Here is a 21,477-nt window from a genome sequence, read left to right as displayed (position 1 = left end):
GGGTGGGGATGAATGGGACCTCACATATGTATTTTTAATGTAATATTATTACAAAGTCAATAAAATTAAAAAAATTAAAAAAAAAAAAAAGGACTTGGACCTTGGTAAAGGAAGAAACTAAGGAATTAGTTGTCTTCTATAGACACTTTTTTTTTTTTTAAAGGAAGCAATGGGTTTATTGATGGAGTCCAGTGACAAAGACATAAGTGGCATCAGCTGTCCCTTTGACCTCTTCCTCCAAGGTTCCCTAGTTCACCCTCAGGACAGACATAGCTGTGAAACAGTGCATGATTAATGACTTCTCATACATTACTTGCTGAGACACCTCCATAGTCTTGTTATAGGGAAGCTGAAAGGGCCAGACTGGTTCTCAGAACATCCTCCAGCAGAAAGACTTAGTGCGTGGTTCAGTCCTTACGGGGCTTCCTTCTTTTCCTAATCCTCACTATTTTTGCTCCTCTAAGACTGCTAATCAGAAATATGAAGATAATTTCAAGAATAGTGGGGGTTACTTTTTTCTTAATAGAGAAGTTGGAGGTATACAGAAAAATCATGCAGAAAATAGTTTTGGTAAACCCCTCCACACACAAGTTTTTCCTACTGTTGCCACTTCACATTAGCATGGTGCCTTTGTTACAGTTGATGAAAAAGTATTATTATAATTGTACTATTAACTGTAGCCCATACTTAATATTAGGATTCACTGTTTATGTTATATAACTCTATGGTTTTTGTTTTAAATTTTTATTCTAGTGACATATATACAATCTAAAAATTACCCTTTTAATCATGTTCAAATATAATTCAGTGGTGTTAATTTGTATTTGAAAAATGTCTATTCAGGTGTTTTACCCATTTTGTAATTGGGTTGTTTGTCTTTTCATTATTGAGTTGTAGGAATTCTTTTTGCATTCTAGATCTTAAACCTTATAAGATAGGTGTTTTTCAAGTATTTTCTCTCATTCTATAGGTTGTCTTCTTTCTTTTTTTCATGATGAAGTCTGTTCATGCACAAAATTTACAATTTTGATGGATCCCATTTATTATTTTCTGGTTGTTGCTTGTATTAGGGTTCTCTAGAGAAACAGAATCAACAAGAGATATCTGTCAATAGTATGCGATTCTATAAGAGTCTCTCATGCAGTGGTAGGGATGCACAAATCCAGGTTCCGCAGGCAGGCTGCAACCATGGGCTGCAGTGAAAGTCCATTGAAACTTCTTGATGAGTTCTGGAAGATGTTGGCTGTCCAAAGGTGAGCTTGGAAATTCTCTGTTAATGCTGGAATCACTTCCCCTTTTAAGGGTTAAGTGTCATTGGGTTAAGTGTTACTCATTGCTGATGGCAGTCTCCCAGATTGATGTAATTATAACCAGGTATCTATGATTTACCACAGCAGTAAAGTCAGTGGTGCTTAAAGTTCCTAAGTGCCCTTGTATTATAGTTAGCCCAGTGCTTGCTTGACCAAACACCTGGGCACAGGTACCTGGTCGAGTTGATACAATAGCTTAACTATCACATTGCTTATGCTTTTTATGTGAAGTCTAGGACACAACTGCCTAAAACTAGGTTCTGAAGATGCTTTCCTATGTTTTCTTCTAGGGAATTTATAATTTTGGTTTTTCTGTTTAGGCCTTTGATCTCTTTCAACCTGATTTTTGTCTATGGTGTGTGGCAAGGTTCACCTTCATTCTCTTGCTTTTGGATAATCAATTTTCCCAGGACCATTTGTTGAAGAGACTGTTCTTTCTCTTGAGTGGACTTGACACTCTAGTCAAAAACCAGTTGGCCTAGAAGTGAGAATTTATTTCTTTACTCTCAGTTCTATTTGATTAGCCTCTATATCTTTCCTTGTGCCAATACCATGCTGTTAGGTTACTGCCCATTCATGGTACGTTTTAGAATGGGAAGTGTGAGTCCTCCAACTTTGTATATTTTTCAGTGGATTTGGCTATTCAGAGCCTTTTACTCTTACATATAAATTGAATGATTGGCTTTTCCGTTTCTGCAAAGAAGGTTCACATTTTGATTAGAATTGCTTTGACTCTGTAAATCCCTTTGGGTAGAATTAACGTCTTAATAATATTTAGTCTTCCAATCCATGAATGTGGAATGTTTTTCCTTCCTTTGATTTCTTTTAGCAATGTTCCGTAGTTTTCTGCATATAAGTCATTTGTATCCTTGGTTATTAAATTTATTCCTAGTTATTTGATTCTTTTAGTTGCTGTTTTAAATTGAGTTTTTTTAAACATTGATTTCTTTATCCACTTATTCATTACTAGTGTCTAGAAACACCACTGATTTTGGGGTGTTGATCTTGTACCTGGTTTCTCTTGGACAGTGTATAATTTCTAGGAGTCCTGTGGATTTTTCAGCATTTTCTGTATGTAGGATAATGTCGTCTGCAGATAGGGGAAATTTTACTTCCTTCTTTCTAATATGTATGCCTTTTATTTATTTTAATTGCCTAATTGTTCTGGCTAGAACTAACTGTGCAATGTTGAATTATGGTGTTGACAGTGAGCATCCTTGTCTTGTTCCTAATCTTGGAAAGGTAACTAGTTTTCATCGGTGGGTCTTTCATATATGCCATTTATCATGTTGAGGAAGTTTCCTTCTATTCCTCATTTTCTAAGTATTTTTTTATCAAGAAGTCTTTTCTTGAATATTGTACTGGGCACCCTGACCAGTACATTAAGGTATATATGTATAATAAAATAAAGTAAAACTGAAAAAATCAAGCTGCCATTATTTTCAGATGACTTGATTATGTATTAGAAAATATTAGCTGTAACTCAATTCAGTAAGATTGATGAATGCTCTGTCCATATGCAAAAAATCAATTGTATTTCTGTATAACCTTCAACAAACCAAAAGAAAATGAAGCTTACAGATTATCCACTGCTATTGCATCGGTAACACTCAGACACGTGCATGTGTAACAAAAGATTTGCAAAACCTCTACACTGAAAACTTTGTTATTGGAAAAAATTTTAAGAGTTCTAAATAAATGGAAGTTTTAGCACATTTGTGTAATGGAAGCTCAACAATTTAAAGATGTCATTTTTACTTTAAAAAAATCTTCATAGATTTTTTATGGAATATAACAAGGCAATTTAAAAATATTTATAAACGTTCAGTTGAAAAGAACAGAATAGTCAAGACTATTTTGAAGAACAATGTTAGAGAATTTACTGTCTCAGATACCAAGAGTTATTATAGATCATTAATAATTAAGATTTAATGGTATTCATTTCATAATTAGGCATGTAAACTATATATATATATAGAACTGATAATCCTGAAACAGACTCAAACTTATGCAATTCTTGATTTGTGATAAAAGTAGCCTTGCAGTATAGTCATTAAGTATGGTGTGTTTAATAGATGGTGCTAAACCAACTGTAGATCAATGTTTGAGAAGAAAAGGAATTTCACTTTTTTCCTACCATATACAAAATATTGATTCCAGATGAATTGCTCTAAGTGTGAATTGTAAGCATTGATGCCTTTAAAAGAAAATAACACTGATTGTTGGATGACAAGGATTTCTTAAACAGAATATCAGATGTGGTAACCATAGTAGATTAAATAATTTGTAAGCTGAACTTCATTAAAATTAAGAACTTCTGTTTTCCAAAAGACAACATTAAAAATGAAAAATCAAGCCACAGATGAGGTAAAGATATTTACTGTGCATATATTTAATAAACAGCTTGTTAGTCCAAAAATATAAAGAACTTTTATAGGATAATTTTTTTAAAAAAGGATCTAGATTTTTATCATCTCCTTCAGTCTATCAAGCTAGTCTCTTGACTGGCTCTGGTTGTCATGTACTATTCAGTTGTCTATCACCATACCAGTTACTTTACATATCTTATCCAATTTGCAGTTTAATCATCAGCAGATCTCTTCAGCAGAGCTGGTATCCCCATTCTACAGGTATGAAGTTTGAGATACAGGAAGAATAAGTAACTTACCTAAGGTCCCATAGTTAATAAATAAAAATTCCTTTCAATGGTGAGTTAGATATATATATGGTTTTTAAAAGGAAGTTTCATGAGTATTATTTTTGAAAAATGCAATATTCAGCAGGGCTTTTTGGGTTACATACTGTAACATTGCACCTTGTTTTTCAGTGTATTGTCTTTGCCATGACTTCTGGCCAGATGTGGAATCATATCCGTGGGCCTCCATATGCTCATAAGAACCCTCACAATGGACAGGTGGTGAGTGCATGTTCTAAGCATCCATCCATATACTGAACTTCTTTCTGTTATCTGTGAGAATCAGAAACTATGCTTAGTGTTCAGTAAGAAGGATTTCTATTGGTAATTCAAAGTTTATGTTCTCTTCTCATTTACTATCCTTTCCACATATACACAATATAATGAGTTCTTTAAGGATTAGGGCTACTTTCAGTGTTGATTTAAAAAAAACAGTCTACCTGTAACATCAGATGTCATAAACTATTTTTTCAACTGTGTAGTGGTAATATTTAATGCCATAAGAGGTATATGGAAACAGTTTGTAGCCATTGTCCCATCAATGGTAAATTTAATTTACTTCAGAAGAGGTTAATTACAATATTGTTAAGAACCCAGTGAGCCATTGTATTAGAACATTAGGAACTCTTTGCCACAAAATTAAAAGTGAAATTGATAGGGTATTAATAGCAGAGTTCACATTAGTAACATCACTGAATTCATACAATTTAGTTTGTTTCCTTTCCTTTCCTATTTTTTATTAGAGAAATTGTGAGCATACAAAACAATCATGCATAATGTGCAGAATTCACATGCATGCACATTTGTTAGAGGCTATGAAAGAACATCATCAGATTACTACCACTAACTATGGTCCATAGCATATACCTGGTATATTTTTTCTATACACCCCCTATTATTAACACTATGTACTGGAATTGTACATTTGTTGTACTTCATGAGAGAACACTCACATGTTTGTGTTGTTAATCACAGTCCATCTTCCACCACATGGTCCACTATGTTGTATAGTTCCAAGCTTTGTACAGTCCATCCAAAGTATACACTCATTGGCTCTCACTTTTATCACAGATTTGTGCTTTCATCACCCCAGTAAACCTTTGAACATTTTCCTCACTCCAAAAGAAAAAATCCCATACCTTTGACATTGATAGAGTATTTCTTTGACACTGATGGAAGAATATTACAAATTTTGCTGTTAACTATAGTCCATAGGTTACATTGATTGTACTTTTCCCATGGCTCACTGCATTCTTACCAACCTGTCATAGTGATGTACATTTGTTCTGGTTCGTAGAAGAAGAGTCTGTACTGTTAGCCACAGTCCTCATCCACCTCCAGGGTCACTATGTTATTCAGTCCCTAGGTTTTCTCTAACTTTCTTTCAATTTCTTTTAGTTGATATTTATATCCCTAGACTACCCCTTTCAGCTACAATCCGATTTATAAACCAGCCATGTCAGTTGTACTCAGTATAATGTGTAACCTTCAACTCTATCCATTTCCACACACTTTTCCAGTGAAGCTTATTGAAAATTCTACATACATTAAACATCAGCACTTTTTCTCTGTCGTCATCCTATCTACTAGTAACCTAAAGTCTAGTTTTTAATTCCATGTGTTTATTCTTTGTACTTAGTTCATATTAGTGAGACCGTATAGTATTTGTCCTTTTCTGTCTGGCTTATTTTATTTAGCATAATATCATCAAGGTTCATCCATGTTAGCATGTGTGTCCCAATTTCATTTCTTCTTACATCAGCATATTATTCCATCATATGTATACACCACTTTTTATTTATCCATTCATTGGTCGATGGACACTTGGGTTGTTTTCTGTCTTTTGGCAATTGTGAATAACATAATTTCAGAATGTCTTTAATAATCAAAATTGAATTATTACAAATAAAAATAGAAGTATTTAGAGAGTAAAAAACTGCTCCCTGACCTTCATATCTTCATATAAATGCAGTTGCCTAAATCGGTTCTTTCCTGAGCCCCCTATTTAAAATTGAAGTCCTTTCCTTTCATCCTCTTCTCCACTCCCATATTATCTATCTCCCTTTCCTGTTTCATTTTTTCTCCATAGACCTTTATATTGGGTTTTTATCTCCTTTTCTCACTAATGTATTCCTATTACATAGAGAATGGCCTGATGTATATAGCAGTCACATAGTAAAGACTTGTCTAATGAACCAATAACAGTGAGTTATTTTATTGTATTGATAATGGGAAGTTCATATTTGGGCAAGTAGACATGGTCAAAAATTTGATCACTGTTATGTGAATGATACTTAAAAGTCAGTAAATCTCAACTTTTTCATTACTGCCTTTTAATATCCTTCTAAAAGAGTATTCCTGGGTTAAAAAAAAACATTAAAATACTGCCTTTATTATTGTTTATATTAAAGTATATGAAAAATTAATCATCCTTACAGAATGTTTTCTCTTACCATTTCTACCACCCTTACTAATTCATGGGCTCTCATTCTTTCACGTTTGGTTTATTGGAGTATGGTCCAAAGAAGTTTGTGCTGATAATAACAACAAAACAACAACAATAGCAGTTGATTACTAAACACACGCCAGGAATTTGGATTCTTGAATGATTATTTTAGTTTACTAGATGAATATTCCTGAAGCATACCTTGATTACAGCTATAATACTGATCTGGGTGTGGAGACCTATTACCAGTAAGTTGGAAATCTAAGTGGCTCCCTGTGTCTTGCCTATTGGAATCTCCTTTTTCTACCTTATTTCTCAACTACTTCGCAAAGACAAGTTAATGTTAGCCTATTTTTGCTGTTTCTTATTCAGCGAAACTGTTGGTGTTCCTGGAATGTCCTTTACTTCTCTCCAGTCATAGCCATCCTTTGTATCACAGGAAATCTGTCAGCCTTTTAAGATGCCATCTCTTATTACTTGCATTGGACGTTCTCCCTCCTTCCTTTTAAGTATTTATAAACATATAGACTGTTTATGTATCATATGCTTTCTTTTAGTGTACCAATTTTTTAATGTTTTATATATTCCACATTAAGAGGAATTTGCTATGTGCAAGGATTTAAGCATATGTGTCGTTTTTACAATTTACATAAAGCAGGTCTTCAATAAATGTTTATTAAATGATATTAATGAAGTTGTATTAAGAGATTCTTTTTAGGTTGGATTATCTTAATTCTCTTTTTTTAAACATTTATTTATTTTTTATTTCAACCCCTGACCCATTCCCCCCTTTGTCTGCTCTCTGTGTCCATTCGCTTTGTGTTCTTCTGTGTCAGCTTGTATACTCATTAGGCAGCTCAGGGAACTGGCCCTGGGACCTTCCAGAGTGGGAGAGAGGTGATTACTCTCTTGTGCCACCTCAACTCCCTGTTCTCTATATCTTCTTATTTTCTCTCCTCTGTATCTCTTATTGAAGCATCTTGCTGTGCCAGCTCTCTGCATCGGCCAGCACTCCTGTGCCGGGTGGCTTTCCTGCGCTGGGGAGCGTTCCTGTGCAGGGCGGCACTCCTGTGCAGGGCCGCATTCCCATGTGGGCTGGCACTCTGCATGGGCCAGCTTGCCACATGGTCCACCTTGCCCTTACCAGGAGGCTGTGAGCATTGAACCCTGGACCTTTTATTTGGTAGACGGAAGCCCAGTTGGTTGATCCACATCTGTTTCCCTTAACTTTTAAAAATTTTTTCTCACTAGTCATAAAAATAATAGGATCAATATGTCATTGTTTAATTCAACATAAAGCAGTTAGTAACCTTAATGTGATATGATAGCAATATTTATTTTTAAGGTACAGATTCGATTAGAGAGACATTTTTTTTAATGCTTTAGAAATTTTTTATTCCCAACCTGTTTTTATGGTACTATTTTGCAGGTAGAGATTGATATGACCCTTGGTAAAAGGTACTTCGATGGCACAGAGGAACACATTAATAGCATTTTCTGTATTTCTAAAAGAAAAAAAAAATCCCCACATACATATGTCTGATATTCAAAATATATTCATCTTAACTTACAAACACCGTAATCACAAGCTGATATAAATGATGATAATTAGCTCATATGAATCAAGATATTTAAAAGATTAATTTTGACCCAAACTCTGTATCCACTTATATTTTATTATAACATAAAATTTTCTTATGTATGAATAAATTAGTAGGATTGAAGGCAGAAATCACAAAGCTCTGGAAATACAGGAACTCCTTGCTGAAAAGAAAATTGCAGTAGTGTACTTTTGGCCAAAGAGATGTGGATCAAGTTTTAGGTTTATGTGAGATAAAGCTGTAGAGATGAGGCTTTAGCCTTTCTACGGCATTGGGGAGGGCTGGAAGAACTCTGCCCACTAGTACATAGCTCCTTTCCTTTCCATTTTTGTATATTTTAGCAAAACTTCCTTTCGTACTTTTTTTTTTTTTAAAGATTTATTTATTTATTTAATTCCCCCCCTCCCCCAGTTGTCTGTTCTATGTGTCTATTTGTTGCGTCTTGTTTCTTTGTCCGCTTCTGTTGTCGTCAGTGGCACGGAAGTGTGGGTGGCACCATTCCTGGGCAGGCTGCACTTTCGCGCTGGGCGGCTTTCCCTACGGGGCGCACTCCTTGCGCGTGGGGCTCCCCTACGCGGGGGACACCCCTGCGTGGCTGTCAGGATGGCCAAGTGGTCTAAGGCACCAGACTCAAGCGTCACTTCCTACTTTTTTATATGCACAATGTCAGCATACATGGAAACAGAAATTACGGTTTAGGTTTTGTTTTATTGAATTGATTTGCATAATACATGTGTATTCATGTTATGGGAACAAAATAGGTTCCTTTGCTGTCATTATAAAATGAATGGACAGTAACAGAATTTTACTTTGAATAGTGATTTTCCTTTAGAATAGTAGTAAATTTTTTTTTTAAATAAATTTCAAGGTGTGGTTTGAAAATTACATCAAGCAGGTACCACATATATAAACCTTCCAAATAAATGAAATGCTGTCACCAGATGTATGAAGTAAAGCTAAACCCAAATGTCAGTGTGCGGGAGAACTTCCATTAACACCAGAATCTATTTAAAATCCTATTTAAAATGGACATGGGTGCACAATTTCTTTGGGCTTATGAATTTCCTCAAAGGTCATTTTGCGTTTTCTCTAATATGCTGACCTCATTTTACTTATTCCCCAGAAACAGTGTAGCACTTCCTGTGCTGCTGCTCTTTATCTTACTGGAGTGTTGTGTGTACTGTGTTGCTTCTACCTCATGTCTTCCTGGCCTGTCCTGAGCTGCTGGTGCTGGGATAATAAACTTAGAAACAAGCTGATAACAGACTCCACTACTGGGCTAAAACTCAAAAACCATGGCTCTTGCTGTGTAGCACCAATAAATTATGTTTCAAAATGTGAGCTTCATACTTGCTGTTATTTCTTACATATATGCCATCTTCAGAACCCTGAAACATTAGATAAACGTTGTCAGGACTTCAACTTTTCCTCGTTTGTACAATTTCAAAGAAGGCATTTAAGTGGTTTTGTGCCAGTGCTACATTAAGCTTAACTGACCCTATGGATTGGCTGTATTTTGTGAAGTAGTGAAGGGACATTTGGGCTGTAAAACCGATGTTACGCAACCAGGGATGACCCACCGCCTTTCCCTGGACATTTGGCATTGCTGAGATCCACTTTTTTTGTCACAATTGTCGGTCACCTACCCACTATTGTCAGCCAGTGATGCTGCTAAAGATCCTACAGTGCACAGGACAGCCCTTGTGTTGATGCTGATAAATCCTATTTTAGAGCTATAGAAAAAGCTTAGATGTAATCTTGTCTTCTTAGATATTTTGCAACCAAAAAAACTATACCAACTAGCTGTATACTACAGCATGACTTCTGAAAAATCATAAAGCACAGTTTAACTATTGAAATAACCAGTGCTTAGCATCACACTGACTTAGAGTTTAATGTGTAGGATGGTCATATATTTTGAATGCCACCAATAAATATGATTGACATGTAAATGATTTTGACATATTTTTAACATACCTTAGTAAACATGATTTAATGATATGACAATTTTATATGTTTAAAAACATGTTTACATAAAAAAGAGCTTGAAGATGACTTTGTGGTCCATGGAGACATTTTTATACCTTTCGCCTGAATTGTAGAGGAAAAGAGAAAAAGATGTAAAGAAAACAGGGTTGAGTTCTTCTCCAAGGTCTGCCTCTTACCAGATGTGTCATTTGGGAAAGTTATTGAGTCTTCTATAAAAATGAGCCTAATACTGCTTTTCTTACCTTGTAGTTCTTTATGAGATAAAATCTGATAATAGATGAACACTTCTTAAGATTTGGGAGCATTTCCATTTTAGTTTGGGTCATCCCCAAAGCGAACAGTGATTGATGTGAAAGCAGTTCATGCTGGAGGTGAAGGAATGGGAGGGGAGTGGGGCAGCCAGCAAAGGCGTGTTAACCAACTCGTTAGTGCAGTCGGCCTCGGAAGGGAAGGGTAATTCTGCAGGGGCAGTGTGGAGCACTTCCATCCTATTTAAAAATCCTATTTTGCCCACCCAGTGGGGAGGGCGCTGAGATATTTATGCACCAGCTCCATCAACTGTTTGTTGAATGCTTCTTCCTTTGGGAAGGCATTATTCCCTGATGCTGACTGGCTTCAGCTGCCAAAGGCCGAGCAGGTGAAGAAATTCAGGTGCTGCTGGCGCACGGTCAGGCTGGAGTCCTCTGAGGTGCCAAGACAGGGAAATGGGCAATATGCCATAGGCTGTGTCTACTATAGCTTCACCTGTCGTGCTGTTTTCACTCTTTCTTATGGATTACATGCAGAGAAAAGTCACGAAGAAACACATTTTTGTATTGGTGATTTTTAAAGATATGCTCTGTAAGAAGAGTAACAAATAATATTCAAAATTCCACACCAATTTTGGATTATTTTTTAAGCCAGTATACTATATGTCTTGTAAACAACCTTGTGGAAGAATATGAAAAATGTCTTGTCTGTTTAAGCGCTTCTATCTGTAGATCTTTTTATCATTGGAAATCATTTTATCATCATCATTCATTTTGACAATTCTTATATACATGGATTTTGTCTCCTCCTAGAAGGCCTAATATTGATGCCTTGTCAGCAGGGCTTGCATTTTGGCTTCTGTTTTCCAGAAGTGGTCTGCTCTACAGACCTTTGAGTCATTCATCACTACTGTTTCATTCACCTCATAATCAGTGTAACACATACACATAATTTGCAGCCATCAATAGAATTTATATATTACAGACCTGTGTCAGCTCTGAACTTCTGATTTTAGCCCTACTACTTTAATTTCCTAACTGGGGCCACACAAGCTTAATAAAAACTGGAATATGTTGTTGGGTCTTTATTTAGCTATTAGTTTTTATTTTATTTTTTTAATGAAAGGTATTTGTAAGGTTGGTAAGTCAATTCACATTTTCATATATTGACTGTAATAAAACGTTTCTCGAAGAACCTGAGAATGTTAATGCACTAAGTTTCACTGCATTGAACATAAATGTAAATGAATACAGAGGATGTAAAGAAAATTAATCGTGCAGGCAGTGTGATACTGTGCTGATTTGCAAGTTTATTTGTTTGTCACTATTAAGATACTATGTAATGGCACAAGTCAGGTACACTTAACAGCATGGAAGTCATCACAAAAACAATTACTGTGGCTAAAGGGAAACTATACAACTGTATGGTTACATGGGACATAACTTTTTCTGTTGTTAAGAAAACAATCATCTCGAATCAACTGCCTTTAGCAAAACAAAGCTTATATTTAGGTTCTAACTCCCACCCTAAATAAGTTATTGTTCTTTTTTTTTCCTCAAGAATTAGCCTTTAGCTGCTACCTGCAGAATGCTATGGGTTTGCCATGTATTATCTGAAAAAAAAATTACTGAATTATAGTTTAATTGTGAATGAGGCAAAGAACTGTTTATCTGTGTGCACGTGCAAAAGCATTTTATTGCAAAATGATATACTGCTGATTTAATCTAGAATTTACCATTAATGAGGCACTTTTTCTGTGTTTCGGATAGCCATAATGATTTTATACCTTCTCCAGTGTATTATATTTCCATGCCTTCAGGGATTTTGCCCATCCTAAAGATCTTTGGTACATTGGGGAGGAAAATTGGCCGTCCCAGATAAAGGGATGTATTGCTTGCTAACATGTTTGTATTGTTTATGGGAATTTATTTTGTTAATTGGAAAAATTAAAGTATTAAGGAGACTCTTTGATTTTTAAAAATGGAGATTATTTGCATTCTGTCAATAAAAGTAGGTACAATTATAATAAACATTCATAGCAAGCATATGCATTCTAATTTGAAAAAAGCATTTAAAAATTTCTTCAAAATAATAACTCAGAATATTTTTGCTATACTATTTTTATGTGCAGAAATATCTTTTTGTCCAAAAAGTATGTTTATCAAGTATCATATATTTCACTCATATAATAGCTAATCAATGATTTTAATACAAGGAGTTTTTTTATAAAACTTAAATGAAAGAAGTGCTCAAAAACAATCACTTCAATATTCATCTTATTTACCTCAGTTTTATTTAGGTAAAAAGATAAGGAGTTATGAGAAATTTTGTGTAAAATTTTACATATGAGTTTATATTGAAATCTTTTTATCATTTCTTTATGTTTAAGAAAGCTTTTCTTTTTCCCATAAAGTCATAAAAACCATATGTCATCTATTATATGTTGTCAAAACAGAACCAAAATAAACTGTGCCCCTCTTCTGTGAAAAATGCCAAAGTATGATTTGGCAAAAAGTAGAACAAATCATTTTCTAGTTTATAGATGAGTCTTAAAATTTCAGAATAATCAAATAACCCTATTGGAAGAAGCAGTATCTGTGCACTGGGGAAATTACACATTCTTTTGCATGAGTCATGCTGAAGATTTAAAAATAATAGATCTCTCTCTCTTTCCCCCTAAGTATTGGTAAACTAAATAAAGTAACCTAAAACATGCATGGGAATGGGATACAGGTAGAAGACTGAGTCATATGTATTGTGTTTTATTTTAATTGTTGTTTACAATGAGCAAATACATTTTCTTTTATTATAAATTTTATACTATTGGGAATGCTATTCCTCCTTTATGTATATTTCCAAATCCCTCCTTCATATGTCCTAATTCAGGTATATCTTTTTTTGATAACTATTTTCATTAATGTCCTTGGGTGAATATAAAATTCTCCTATTCTGAATGGCTGTGATAAGTACCTGTTTTATTTATTGCTTTTAATTTTATTTCTTGTCTTTTTTACATGATTTATGTCTACTAAATAAAATGAAAGTATCTTGACCACAGAAAGAAAATATTACTGACCTTTGAAATCCTTTCTACAAGACTGTAAATACTTGTTGAATAAATGAATGAATGAGCCATTGAACATACACTTAAATTTACCAGACCTAATGGATAATGTACATATTATTCCATATTTAGGCTGATAATACTGCCTATGCTTTTTTGTTTTTGGAGTAATCTGAGAAAGTAAGTGCTTTGAACATGGTTTTTTGTTTATTATGTTTGATATTTTACTCACTAATTAGAAAACCATTGATTAGATGCAATGCACAAATTATTAATGAAATTATTTCTGGCTACATAGTAATACCTGTATTTAGTGTTCTTAGTCATTTACTTTATATAGGTTGTATTAATAATTGTTTATTCCTTGTATATGTTAAAGCTCTATAGTTTTAGACTTATCCAAAAGATCTTTAATTTGGACTTACCCCAAACCGTATTTTGAAATAGAGTTATTATATATCATAATGTTTAAAAACAATTTTTAATATTGCTTGCCTCTACTATAACTTATAATCTTTTATTTTACCCCTAACAAAAAAGAAAACTTTTGAAATTTATGCCTCTGTCTTAAAATGAAATTTATAATAGGTGTATTAGCAGAGAGCTGCTATGTTAATAATGCAGAAATACTTTAATTCTCTCCAAAAGAAGCAATTACTGTGAACAACAATAAAATTATTGTGTTCTACATCAAATCCTGCAGGAATCTGTCAGAAGCTGAAAGTTAGGTAACTTACAGTTTTCTTTATTAAAAGAATGAGCACATTGATTTTTGTAATAAAGGGAACTTTATGAAATAGTAGGAATTAACCATATATTATGCCTGAGATTTGATATGCATATATACTTATTAAGTCTCTAAGTTATAGCTTCAGATTCAAAATGTAAACATTAAATCTTCAGGAACACTTTTCACATTATATAAAAATGGCATTCTACCACTGAGCTCTTTTCTAGGGACGTATCAGGTTCAGTTTAATTGGATATGCAAATGATTAGGTACAGTTTCTTTTCATTCAAAATTATATAAGACACAAAATGGTCCCTACTTTTAAAAATGTTAGTTGTATCCCCAGATTGAGATTGTCCATGTTGTGCAATCCCACTTTCTATTGTTCTTAAGGGATCCTATAACTGTTTACTTCATACAAGCTACCTCCAGCTTCACTTATGAAGAAGAAACACCTGCATTATTATCATGGAAATCTCTATGTTTCCTAAATTGTTTGAAACTATTACATCTCAGCAAATATATCATTTGCTATTTGGAAATTATAGTTTAATATCTGACAGGATGTTTAGATATTTAAGATGATACTGCCTCGGGAAGCATATGTGGATCAACTGATAGAGCGTCCATATGGAGAGCGTCCAGGGTTCAAACCCAGGGCCTCCTGACCTGTGTGGTGAGCTGGCCCATGCACAGCGCTGTTGCGTGCAAGGAGTGCCATGCTACTCAGGAGTGTCCCCCACGTAGGGGTGTCCCCTGTGTAGGGGAGCCCCATGTGCAAGGACTGTGCCCTGCATTGAGCCACCCCACACAAAAAAAGCAGAGCCTCCCCAGAAGTGGTGCTGCATATACAGAGAGCTGATGCGGCTAGATGATGCAACAAAAAGAGACACAAATTTTCAGTGCCACTGAGAATGCAAGCAGACACAGAAGAACACACAGCGAATGGACTCAGAGAACAGACAGTGGAGGGGAGGGGAGGGGAAAGGGAGAGAAATAAAATAAATCTTTAAAAAAAAATGATAATGCATCATTATTAAATGCCTTTCATTTTGATAAATTTTCACTGTGTTCTTGTGTTACTCATACTTGAAGGTTTAAAAAATTTTTTTCTCTACATCCATGCAACTCAGAATTCCCCGGTTTAACCACTTTCAAGTGTACAATTCAGCGGTATTAGTTAGATTTCCAGTATTTTGCTACCATCACCATCATCTATTACCCATATTTTTTCACCATCTTGAACAGAAATCCTGCCCCCACTAAGCAGTAACTGCATTACTCTCATACCCTGATCCCTGGTAACTTGTAACCTATTTTCTGACTCTATGAATTTGCTTATTTACAGTATTTCATTTAAGTGAAGTCTTAACAATGCTTGTCTTTTTGTGTCTGACTTACTTTACTCAAAACGATATATTTAAGGTTCATCCATATTACAGCATGTATCAGAAGATTATTCCCTCTTACAGCTGAATATTTTCCATTGTATTCGTGGTCTGCATTTTATTTATGCATTCATCTTATGATGATACTTGTGTTGCTTCCATCTTTTGACTATTGTGAATAATGCTGCTATGAACATCTGTACAGATACCCGCTTGAGTCTCTATTCTCAGTTCTTTTGGATATATCAAGTTTTATGACATAGGAATATGACCAAGCATTTTTCATTTTTTTCATTAACAAGGAGACCTTTCTCATGTCATTTGACCAATCTGTGCTCATTTGTTCATTTTTCAGAACAATGGAGAAACAGTTGAGTTAGGTTTGGTATTGGATAGTATAAATGTGCCTGGACAGGACTTTTTAAGGTGATGCTTCTATGGTTTGTTGAGCTGCCTTTTGTCTGTTATTTTTTGAAGTTGAAATAAAGTTTATAATTTAAAAAGTCAGATTGTGCAGTCATATGGTAATTCTATGTTCAACTTCCTGAGGAACTGCCAAACTGTTCATCAGGTTGTACCATTTTATGGTCACATTGGGAAATTAGAGTGGTTATACTTCTTCTTTTCTAATTTGGATACCTTTATTTTCTTTTGCTTATTGCTCTGGCAAGTACTTCCAATAAAATGTTGAATAATACTGGTGACAGTGGGCATCCTTGTCTTGTTCCTGGTCTGTAGGAAAGCTTTCACTTGTTCATCATTTAAGTAGGATGTTAACTGTAGGCTTTTCATATGCCCTTTATCATGTTAAGGAAGTTTCCTTTTACTCCTGTTTTTCTTAGTGTTTTTATCCTGAAGGGGTGTTGGATTTTGTCATGCCTTTCCTGTATCAGTTGAGATGATCTTATATGTTTTTCTTTTCATTCCATTAATGTGGTGCCTTACATTAATTGATTTTATAATGTTGAACCAATCTTGCATACCAGGGATAAATCCCACTGCGATTGTGTAATTGTTTTAATATGCTCTTGGATTTAGTTTGCTAGTATTTTGTTGAGGGATTTGTGTATCAGTATTCATAAGAGTTATTGGTGAGTAGTTTTCTTGTGGTTTCTTTTATCTGGCTTAGGTATGAGGGAGATGTTGACCTCATAGAATGAATAAGAATTGTTCCCTCCTCTTCAGTTTGTGGAAGAGTTTGAGCAGAATTAGAGTTAAGTCTTCTTGGAATGTTTGGTAGAATTCCCCTGTGAGAAGCCATCTGATCCTGGTCTTTTTTGTTGAGAAGTTTTTGATTATTGATTCAATCTTTTTGCTGGTGATTATTGAGATTTTTCTATTTCTTTTTGAGTCAATGTAGGTAGATTGTATGTTTCTAAGAATTTGTCTATTTTATCTAGGTTATCTAATTTATTGGCATATTCTTGTTCACATCTTATAGTCCTTTTTATTTCAGTGGGGTCAGTAGTAATAGTCTCCCTTTTCATTTCTGATATTAGTGATTTATATCTTTTTTTGTTAGTCTAATTAAAGGTTCATCAATATTATTGAAAACCAATTTTTATTTTGTTCTATTGTTTTGTTTTCTATGTCATTTATCTCTGTTCTTTTTTGTTTTTTCCCCCCTTCTCACTTTGGGTTTAGTTCACTCTTATTTTTCTAGTCCTTCCAGTTTCCTGTTTTGAGTATTCTGTTTTCATTGGTTCAGTGTTCTACATATGTCTGTTAGGTCTTGTTTAAAAATCATTAGGTCTTATATATTCATATTGATCTTCTGACTAGATACTCTGTCCATTATTGGAAGTGGTATGTTAAAGTCTCCTACTGTAAATGCAGAACAAGCAATTCCTCCCTTCAAATTTGTTAGTATTTGCTTCATATATTTTGGGGCTCTGGTTATAGATGCATGTATGTTTATATTGTTACATCTTCCTATTGAACTGTCCCCTTTATCAATAACTGTTTAATAACTACCTTTGTTTCACTTTTTTTTTTCACATAGTCTGTTTTATATGATATTACTGTAGCTACCACAGCACACTTTTAATTACTACTTGCATGGTATATTTTTTTCCATCCTTTCACCCTCAGTCAAATTATATCTTTTAAGGTGAGTTTCTTGCATAAAGCATATAGGTAGTCATGCTTTTTTAAATTCATTCTTCCAATCTCTGCCTTTTGATTTGGGAGTCTAATCCATTTACATTTAAAGTCACTATGAAGAATGTAGGACTTTCTTCTGTCTTTTTGTTATTGAGCTTTGTATGTATACCTTCTTTGTTCATTTCTGTTAATGCCTATTTTATATTTATTTGATTTTTTTGTGTTGTAACATTGAGTGCCTTTGCATTTCTATGTGGATACATTTTTCATCTCTTTTCTTTGTGATTACCATGGGGTTAAAATTTAACATCCTAAATACTTAATGCATAACAGTTTGGTTTCGTACCAACTTCAATAGCATGCACACATGCTTTTATTATACCCTTCTTCCCCCATCCCCACCATTTTTTTGGTACTTGTTACCACTTCCAAAAACATAGATTTATCATTACTTTTACTTTCTAGGCATTTGATTTTAGCACCTGTAGGAAGAAGTGGAATTACGTATCAAACAATACACTGCAATAATACCAGCATTTTAATTTACCAAATAGTTACCTTTACTGCTGGTCTTTATTTCTTTATGCTTCTTTGAACCACTGTGTAGTGTCCTTTCCTTTCAGTCTGAAGAATTCCCTTTATCATTGTTTGTGGGGCAGGTGTAGTGGTGATAAACTCCCACAGCATCTGTTTATCAGAGAATGTCTTTATTTTTCCCTCATTTTTGAAAGAGAGTTTTGACACTTTTAAGTATTTCAACCCACTGTCTTTTTTCCCATCATTGTTTCTAATGAGAAATCAGCATTCAATCTAATTGGAACTCCTTTGAATGTAAGACATTGCTTTTCTCTTGCAGCTTTCAGAACTCTCTCTTTGTCCTTTGCATACAATAGTGTGATCAGTATATGACAGGGTGTACTTTTCCTCATGTTTATCCTGTTTAGTGTTCTCTTGCCTTCTTGGATATTCATATTCATGTCTTTTGCTAAGTTTGGGAAGTTCTTTGTCATCATTTCTTTGACTAGTCTTTCTGCCCCTTTCTGGCTTCTTCTGGGTCTCCTGTAATGCATTGTTACCAGTGGTCTGGCTGATGTTCCAGAGGTGCCTTAGGCTATTTCCACTTTTAATATTTCTGTTTTCTTTCTGCTACTCAGCCTGACTCATTTTAATTATCTTAAGTTCACTGATTCTTTTCCATCGGGTCCAATGGGCTCTTGAAAGCCTCCTAGGTATTTTTCATTTCAGTTATTTTGATCTTCACCTCAGTAGTGCTGTTTGGTTCCTCTTAAAAATTTCTGTTTACTGTGACTCATATTGCTGATTCATTGTTTTCTTCATATGCTTTAGTTCTTTCTCTGTGTTTTCCTTCATCTCAGCATTTTTAAGAAATTTTTTCACAGACTTTGGTATGTCTATAGTTTCGTCTTCTTCATTGGTGTTTTCTGGATTTTTAATCCTCTTGCTCTGAAAGGACCAGTATTTCCTGTTTCTTTGTCTTACTTTTTTTTGCAGACTGTATATTTTAATATTTTAAAATGTTAATTTTGGGATTTATTCCCTGAGATGTCGGTTTCTTGGTTTTGTAGCCAGCTGGTGATAAGGCAGAAGTTTCCTCAACCTTCAGCCCTCCTGTGAGGAAGGTCTAAGCAGGGCAAGTGCAGTGTACAGAGCGTGTACTCCCTGTCTTCCTGGGCTTGGCCTGGGATTTTGGAGTCTCCTGTTGATAGGAGCTTGGTTGTCCCTTGTTTCCAGGAGACAGACCTCCCTCTCCCAGGTGCTTAAAGTCAGCAGGCCTTTGTCCCAAACTGCCTCTATAGTGTGTGTACATGTTTTTCCTTGTCTAAGCTGCCTTTGCCTAGAGGGCAGATGCTGGGAGGTGTGCACACTGGGCTTTCCCACCTGGGACCCACCCTGGGGGTGCGGACCCCCCCTCAGCAAGGGCTCCAAGAGCGTCTCTCATGGCTCCCCAGACCTGAGCTTTCCTGGCCAGCCCAGCAAATGCTGCCTTTCTGCTAACTGTCCCCTACAGCCCTGAGGAAGTACAGTGTCTTTAAGTCTTCATGGCCCCTGCCCAGGGCAGACTGAAAAATGACTGGCCTCAGGGCAGACCCCCAGCTATCTGAATTTGCTGATAATCGGTGATCAGTCATGGCCACCTCTCTTCTTGGGGAAGAGGATTTTTATGCCCTCTTCTGTCTCCAGTGAGCTGGCTGGTAGCCACTGTGGGGAGAGCGTAATTTGCTGTTCTTCCCTGTTATTTATCAGTCTCTTCCTCCACTCTTTCCTGGTTGCTGTATGAGTGTTGTTTCACACAGTCCTGCCTGGAGCTCCCTGCTTTGCCATCTTCCCACCATCCTCCTCAGACCCGTTTAAAGAATTTTTTTAAAGTCCATTTTATTTATTTTTTCTTTTATCGTTTCAAATGATTTGAAATCAATGCCAAAGCCAACAATATGAAGGCTTCCCTTTATGTTCTCTCCTAAGAGTTTTATGGTTTTTGCTCTTATGTTATGTCCTTCATCCATTTAAGGTTTATTTTTGTATGTAGTGCCAGGTCCACCTTCATTCTTGTCTGTGTGGATATACAGTTTTTCCAACACCATTTGTTGGAGAAAGCATCGTTCCCCAGTTAATGTTCTTGGCACACTTGTTGACAATCAGTTGGTCATAGATGTGTGAGTTACTTTTGAACTCTGAAGTCTGTAGTATTGGTCTATATCTCTCTCTCTATGGCAGTTCCACAGTGTTTTGATTACTGTGACTTTGTAATAAATTTTGAAGTCATGAAGTTAGAGACCTGAGACTTTGTTTTATTTCAATATTGATTTGGACATTCTGGGCCAGTTGTAATTCCATGTGAATTTGAGAATCAGCCTTTCCATTTCTGTAAAGAAAAAAAGGCTGCTGGGATTTTGATAGGGGTTGCTTTGAATCTGTAGATGACTTAGGGTGGCATGGACTCCTCCCTTGGCGTGGGTAACAGGTGTCATATTCCCTGACAGATAATAAGTTTTTGCTATTCAGTTCCCAAATACTAATATTCGATCACACTATCCATGACATGGGTATCTTGCCATTTATTTAGATCTTCTTTAATTTCTTTTAGTGGTTTGTCGTTTTCAGTATTCAAATCCTTGACCTCCTTGGTCAAATTTATTTCTAGATATTTTATTCTTCTAGATACTACTGTGAGTGGAATTGTTTTTTTAAATTTCCATTTCAGATTTTTCTTTGCTGTTGTACAGAAGAACAAATGATTTTTATTTTTGATGTTCTTATTGAATTCATTCATCAGTTCTAGTAATTTTCATGTGGATTCTTTGGGATTTTCCATATAAATGATAAAAAGGATCATGTTGTGCAATAGAGGTAGTTTTACCTCTTCCTTTCCAATTTGAATGCCTTTTCTTTTTCTTGCCTGTTTTCTCTATGTTGAATAGCAGTGGTGGAAGTACGCATCCTTACCTTGTTCCTGATCTCAGGGGGAAGGCTTCTAGATTTCCTCTGTTAGGTATGATGTTATCTGTGGGCTTTCATATATGCTTTTGATCATGTCGAAGAGGTTTCTTTCGAGTCCTAGTTCTCTAAGTGTTTTTATCAAGAAGGGTTGATGGATCTTGTGAAATGCCATTATTTGAAATGATCGCGTTTTTCCCTTCACTCTATTAATGTAGTGTATTATATTGATCTTTTAAATGTTGAACCGTTCTTGCATTCCTGGGACAAATCCCACTTGATCATGATGTATAATGCTCTAAATATGCTGTTGGAATCTATTTGCTAGTATTTTGTTGAGGAGTTTGCATCTGTGTTTGAAAAGGATATTGATTTATAGTTGTCATGTCTTTATCTGGCTTTGGTATCAGAGTAATGCAAGCCTCATAGAATGTGTTAGGAAGAGT

The 21,477-nt window shown here is 35.2% G+C and overlaps 1 protein-coding gene across 5 annotated transcripts in view; it reads left to right on the top strand.

Moving 5' to 3' along the window:
- The window catches only part of TUSC3 (tumor suppressor candidate 3), a 245,212-nt gene that overhangs the window by 135,650 nt on the left and 88,085 nt on the right, over positions 1–21,477 (top strand). For all 5 annotated transcript variants that reach the window (XR_011647748.1, XM_071212625.1, XM_058289935.1 and 2 more), the window contains exon 6: positions 4,138–4,227. Coding sequence is in view for 4 of the 5 variants with exons in the window: in XM_071212625.1 (XP_071068726.1) it covers positions 4,138–4,227 (90 nt within the window). In the remaining variant the exon portion in view is untranslated. The remainder of the gene's footprint in view (positions 1–4,137; positions 4,228–21,477) is intronic.

The sequence above is a fragment of the Dasypus novemcinctus genome, chromosome 29 (assembly GCF_030445035.2).
Source record: "Dasypus novemcinctus isolate mDasNov1 chromosome 29, mDasNov1.1.hap2, whole genome shotgun sequence".
Lineage (NCBI taxonomy): Eukaryota > Metazoa > Chordata > Mammalia > Cingulata > Dasypodidae > Dasypus > Dasypus novemcinctus.
This window is presented reverse-complemented; position numbering and strand designations above follow the sequence as displayed.